The following is a 7064-nucleotide window of genomic DNA, read 5'->3' as shown; positions in this document are numbered from 1 at the left end:
AACTCAAATAATCAACAAATCAAAATCTGGGATACCACAGTTGCCTTGACAATAATGTGATAAGCAAATTGAAGCAATTTAATTTGACAAAACATAAATAATTCATATAAAGTTTGTCGTCAAATATATTTTAAATGACAATGTCAAAATTGGAAAATGTCACACTTTTTTTTTAAATAAAAGGATAATTCAAGTCAAAATCTCCATTCTATTTCTAATTTTTCTACATTTTTATTCTATTTTATTTAATTTATGATTATTAAATAATTAACAAATATCTAAAAGCATCAATAATGGCAATGCCTCTTCTGTAATTCTTTTTTTGTTAATATTTATTAAAAACTAATTTTCTATTAATTATTATAATAAATCAACCATATATAAATTTACATTTATCTTGAAGATTTTCCAATTCATGATAATCCTTTTATTGTTTTATATTTCAAATTCAAAATTTAAAGTATCTTAATTTATTAATAAATAACTAATTTTGTTAATAATTATAATAATAAATAATCATATATAATTGACATTTTATTTCAAAATTTTCCATATGTATTTATTTATTTTATTGTTTTGACATTTCAAATTTAAAATAATTTTTTTTATTTATATTTAAATAAAATATTTAGAAATAACTACTTTTTTTTTAATAATTATAACAATAAATGAATCATATATAAATTGACATTTATCTTCAAGATTTATTGTTTCGATATTTCAAATTTAAAACCAAAATATCTTAACAATTAAAAATATCAACATGTATACACATGTAATTTGGTTAAGAATATTATTAATTAAATTAATAAAAATATTTATTTTAAAAAAATGAATGATTATACAAATAGTCATAATTTATAAATTTTCTACCATAAAAATATAAAAATCTTAAATTTTTTATATAATACACAAAAACACAACGCAGGTGTATAAAGTAATATTAATATTAAATAAAAGCATACGTACACCAAGTATTTTGCATTTTATTTTTTACATTTTAACTATTCAAATTTTTTTGAAAACTTGCAGGAGACTCGCTATATAATCAACATTATCATGAAAAAACGCCCTTACGTATCTATATAAAGAGCATACTGTATAGATATGGTGAAAATAAATCATTACACACAATTTCTCAAATAATATATATAAAAAATATATATTTTAATCATTACAAAAAATTGCGCGCAGTTATGTTTTCTAATTTTTTTTATAAAAGAGATATTTAGTGGTATGTCATTGATATATTTTAGTATTAGCAATAAAATTGTTTTTCGTTGTCTATAAATTTATATCTGATTAACAATAATCATAAGCTATAAAAAAATACACGTTTCTACTTGTTTTAAATACAAATATTCTTAAAGAAATTATAAAGTCGTTGTAGTATAGTGGTAAGTATTGGCCATTTTTTTTTTGCTTAAATCTATTAAGTTGTCGTTTTCTGACTGTAATTGTCGTTATCAAAACGACCTGCCGTTAGTATTTCCATCGTCTGTACTCTATCTGTTTCAGTGTGTTATTTCATTCAAATCGGAAGTCAGAACTTACTTTTGATAACGCGTGAATCCTTGTATTGTGTACAATTCTCATTTGACAATCTCAAACTATTCTAAAATCAAATATGAGAGTTGTTGTCGGTGGTTGTATTTCGCTGTCCCCAATCGCCGCCCTACGGAAGCCGACTTACCGCCATAGCTTTCGACCATCGAAAGCCCTAGTTCCGTCTCCCCTCTCAACGGCTCCTGTTCCTCGTTCGATATTTTCCCGATTCTCAACCTCAGCTTCTACTGCGGCACCGGACTCCATGTCTCCGGAGCCCAAACAGTCCCAGAAGCCGTGGCTCATCGTCGGTCTTGGAAACCCCGGCAAGAAGTACAACGCAACTCGCCATAATGTCCGTATAATTCATTTTTGGCAAGCCTTGGTGTTTGTATAATTCATTTTTTTTAACTGGGTTTTTGATGATTTGTAGGTTGGTTTTGAATTAGTAGATGCTGTTGCTGAAGCTGAAGGGATATCTGTTACCAGTGTTTCTTTCAAAGCTCTTCTTGGGAAAGGTTCATAACTTCTTACCTGATACATATCATTATCCTTGTTAATATTTTTCCATGACAGCGTTTAATCTCTTTCAAGGGAGACAGGAACTTGATTACACCTGCGAATGTCTTGAACTGATTTTTAGTGTTCTTTGTATATGTATTTAGTATATTAATTAGCTTCAAGGTGAAAAAAATACTGAATGACTTGTTTGAGGACTTGATTGACTGAACACAGTTTTGTTTTTAATTGGATCGCTATGCATAAGTATGTCAATTATATATATATGTGTGTGCGTGTGTGTGTGTGTGTGTGCGTGCTTTGTATGTGTGTGCGTGTGTGTGTGTGTGTGTGTGTGTGCGTGCTTTGGATGTTTCCAATTGCGAAGTATCAACTGCACAATCTTCCAAATTAGCTGAAAGATGATGTTTGTGTTTGTATAATTGTATATCAATTGCTATTAGAGGATTAGTATAACCCCTCATATTTTATACTCCATATCAAGCTTTCAAGATTATAAATTTCATAGGGTGGTTCTGTTATCCAGGTTTTATTGAAGATGTTCCAGTTATGATTGCCAAACCGCAAACTTTCATGAATGCAAGCGGTGAGTCTGTAAGTAGCTAACTGAATTCTATTTGTACAAGTGGTTAATGCTGTATTTCTTGTAATTTATAATTTGGCGGTTTTTTATCCCCATTTTTTAAGGTTGGAGCCATGGCCTCATATTACAAGATTCCACTGAAGCAAGTACTTGTGGTATATAGATTCTATCTCCCTTGTTGACTTTACTACTATGTTTCTTCTTTTCTTCGTGTTGAGATATATTTTCTCTACTATGTTTCTTCTTTTCTTTGTGTTGAGATATATTTTCTCCTTTATCTGGATGCTTTGATCCACCATTTTAATTACACTTCTTCAATTGATCATCTCTTACAGATTTATGATGATCTAGATTTGCCTTTTGCGAAAATGAAATTGTTGCCAAAGGGTGGACATGGAGGGCACAATGGGTAATTTTCATGCTGCTTTCTTAATATCTTTTTTTTTTACCTCTATGTATTGTATTTTACTGTATTGTATTGTATTGTATTGCATTGTAAAAAATTTAAATTAGATCCCTAATTCATATTTTGGGACCCTTTTTTGTTAAGTATTCCATGATTAGGGTCGTTGGCTTTTTTGGTGATTTCCCTTTTTCCACCCCAATCTATTTTTTTTTTTCTCTTCTTCTCCTCTTTTCTTGTGTTTATTTATTTTGGTTCTTTTGTATGTTTCCAACATAACATGACCTGGTTAAGTTAAGCCATCTGTTTTACTCTTCTAAATTATGTTAACTATAAACTAAAATATGTGCATGCTTTTATATTGGAATACAGATTTTTTGCTTCTAAATTACACATTGTTTCACTACTTAAAATTTGACAAACCATTATTTAGGTACAGAAATGCATATTTAGATAAATGTGAAAGTGAATGTAAGCAACTGCCTAATTTTTCAAATTTTGAGAAATGGTATGGGGAGGAGACGTGTAATCTAGAGACAAAAGATTATTATTCGTACTCTGTATTCTTGCTCTCGTTGAAGTATACAAAAAGTTGTTTTTTTTTGTTTTCAAGTATAATTAAAGTTAAATACTAGGAATATACTTCTCCGTTGATCTTAAACTCATAAGATGATTTGCACATTTCAAACAAAAAGAGTATGTATAAGGTTTTTATGATTTTCTTTCCGTTGTAGGATGAGGAGCATCATTGATCATTTTAAAGGGAGTCGTGATTTTCCTCGTTTGAGAATTGGTATGCATCTCTAGGCATCAAAGTTGGCCCTTCGTATATTCTTTTTCCCCTAATAACAAGGATGAAAATTTTCCAGGTATTGGACGGCCTCCTGGGAAAATGGATGCAGTTAACTTTGTTCTTCGACCGTTCAATAAACAAGAGCGTGAAGAGGTTTGTAAAGTTTTCATTTGCTTTGCATAATTAAGTTTGGATTTGTTACTGGATTTTAAACATCCAGAGATTTATTTTATTTAATTTGTTTCTTCTAAGTCGGAATGAATTATTTTGCAGTTAAATTTTACATTCCAAGATGGAATAGAAGCAATTCGGATTCTTCTGCTTCAGGGCTTCAATAAAAGTGCAACATTTGTTAATAGTGCCAAACCCATGAAGCAACTCGGTTAACATATGATAAAACTGTGCACTATAATTTATATTCCTGTTAAGTTTCATACATAGCTTAAATTATTTTTTGATACTACGGAACTGGAGATCAATTTCAAACACCAATTCATTGAAGCAGCTGCAGCAACAAATTTTGTCTAATTCTCTCTTTGATAGAATTATCAAAGGCAATTTCTAATTTAACATGAATTCATTATTTTAAAGTGTATTTAGTTCTCTTCAATACTCATATTTGGAGTCTAAAATTTAGTTTTTACCCCATGGTTTTTTCTTCCTAATAAGAGGACAATAATTTTTTTTCACAACTCCAAGAGTTTCTTTAGAGGGGAAAATACCAGCTTGGCTCTGTTTTAAAAGGACAATCATTTGTTATAATTTAACATTTTTAGAGGGGAAAATATGAGTTTGGCTTCTGTTTTTTTTTTCAAATATGCTATTTGCCTATGTGTTTTGTTAAATAATAATTTAGATTCGTGTTTTACAAAATAGATCAAAATAGTATTTTATACTTAATTTTGATAAAAAAAAACTTTAAAATATAATATATTCTCAGTTGCTCGACTATTTTCACCACTTCTCTAAACCTATTGCATTACTAATACGACTCGATAATTGATCTTATAATTAAAAATATTTTGACTGAAATTGGGTGTAAGGTACTATTTTGATTAATTTTGTAAAATACAATGTTCGAATTGTCATTTAACAAAACACAGAGGCTGATCGAGTATTTGAGAAAAATACAAGGGCCAAAATAGTATTTTCTTTGTTTAGAAAAATATATTTATATAATTCAACATTTTGGTACAATAGTAAATGCACATTTTTAGTGTGGCACTTACTAATTGCTACGTCACCTACAAATTACCATGATACAGTATTGTTGATGCAGGAAATTGCAACAATTTTTAGGACAAACGACAACGTTTGTATGAATAAACAACAATAAAAATAATAAAAGTTTTTGCATGGTTCACCAATGAAACAAACTTCGATGAGTCTTTTTTATTACTAAATCCCTAGAAGAAGCATAGTTCATTGGGTTGTGGCAAAACTTCATTAGTATTGGTATAAATAGAAAATTGAGTCACACTTGCTCCATAAATAGAAAATTGAGTGGCAAAACTTATTAGTATTGTCAAATTGAGTCGCACTTGCTACATAAATAGAAAATTAATTTAAATACAAAATATATAAAAAAAAAATTAGTTTTTGTGAGGGCATTTTGTCCACGTAAATATTATTTTCTTTTTTTATATGTATTGCTAAAATAATATGGATTAGATGTGTTACTATAATTTGAGAAAAATCGTGCAAGTCACATGACTAATGAGGTGGCAAAAGATATTGATCTGTTTACAGAAGGAATACCAAAACACAAGTTTCCCTAAATGACGAAACAAGCAACAAGTCCCGTAGGATAGGAAACAAAGGCAGAGGCTTTGGCCTCTACAAAGTGGCGAACAATTTGATCAGTTCGAAAGGGGTCGATTATGAATGGCGGGAAAAATAATTTGGAGTAGACACATGGATCAATGGCGATAAGTCATTTCTATTCCTTCTCTTTGTTCCTTTGTTATAAATAACTGATTTCTATCATAGATGGTCTTTACTATATTGTTACTCTGTTAAAATATAGAGATGAAACTGACTTAAGCATCAGAAAATTTTCTTGCAGGTACCCATCGCTGGATCTTGCTAAAGAATGATCACAGAAGGAGTTTATCCCAAAAAATAATTTAGTCAACAAGGAACTAAAGAGAGAATAAAGTAAAGACGAAGAAATATTCATATGCATAGTTTCCATTTGGAGAAACATAAGTGCTTGGGAAAATTGAGCAGAACAATTTTCTATTTGTGTTTTAACTAACTTGATTTAAATACCCATCAATATTTGATTTACCATGAAATATCTAATGACATAAAAGCATAATTAATTGCATTTAAGTACGTATCTTCGACCAATCTTCGAGCACTCCTTATGCTGATTGATCTTGAAGTCCTCGCCAGTACACACGCAACACGACATCCAACTTTTCTGATAATAGCAAGCACATGTGCTTGCCAAATTGAGATAATTAAACTTAAACAAAGTACTTTTTCACTCTGTACACTTGCTCACAAATTCATTGTTTCAGGATCTTCGTCAAATCACCCCATTGTATCAAAATATGCTTTTTGAAATCTTTTGCTGTGCAGTTGCAGATTGCATTTTTTTCTAATTTGGATGATACAATTTTGGGTTTTGAATTTTATAAATACTATTCAAACCGCACTGCACCATATTATTATATATATACATCAATATTTTAATATCTTTTTCATTTTTATTATATTTAAACTTAATGTAGCTTATTGAAAATAAGTTAGAATGTGTTTGTTCCAATCCACATTTAATTAGGGCAACATGTTAAATGAAACTTTGATTTTACTCTCAAAATTGTTTATGATCTTTATTATAATGTTTAATTAATAAATTATATAACGATTGGTGTAAACTGCCCAAACCACACCATAGTGCATTTTTGTGGTACAATCTGTGCAGTTTTGAGGACTTTAATCCTAGATGTAATTTGAAACGAACATTAAATATCTGGACATGTGTCACCTTTCCCAAAGCAACCTCCATGAATCACCTATCTTTTCAACCTTTCCCGCCTTTCAAGATAGAATCAATCCAAATATCTTCTTTTTTATTGTCCAAAATAAAATCAACCAGTTAGGAATAAACCATTTGAAAGCTTATAGAGAAAGCTAAAACATTTTCAATTCACTGTTTACTCTTCTTTGCCATTCGAACCTATAAAAGAAATCATGACTTTCTCACTAACTTA

The 7064-nt window shown here is 29.6% G+C and overlaps 1 protein-coding gene across 1 annotated transcript; it reads left to right on the top strand.

Annotated features, from left to right (window-relative positions):
* Positions 1-1442: 1442 nt before the first annotated feature.
* Positions 1443-4486, top strand: LOC133830874 (peptidyl-tRNA hydrolase, mitochondrial). Its single transcript, XM_062260967.1, has 8 exons — positions 1443-1900; positions 1979-2063; positions 2591-2658; positions 2752-2802; positions 2983-3056; positions 3785-3843; positions 3920-3996; positions 4117-4486. Exons 1-8 carry the CDS (start codon positions 1628-1630, stop codon positions 4228-4230), a joined length of 801 nt encoding a protein of 266 aa, XP_062116951.1. The 5' UTR covers positions 1443-1627; the 3' UTR covers positions 4231-4486.
* Positions 4487-7064: the final 2578 nt, after the last annotated feature.

The sequence above is a fragment of the Humulus lupulus genome, chromosome 4 (assembly GCF_963169125.1).
Source record: "Humulus lupulus chromosome 4, drHumLupu1.1, whole genome shotgun sequence".
Classification (NCBI taxonomy): domain Eukaryota; kingdom Viridiplantae; phylum Streptophyta; class Magnoliopsida; order Rosales; family Cannabaceae; genus Humulus; species Humulus lupulus.
Note: the sequence above shows the minus strand (reverse complement) of the source record. Positions and strands in the feature narration are given on the sequence as shown.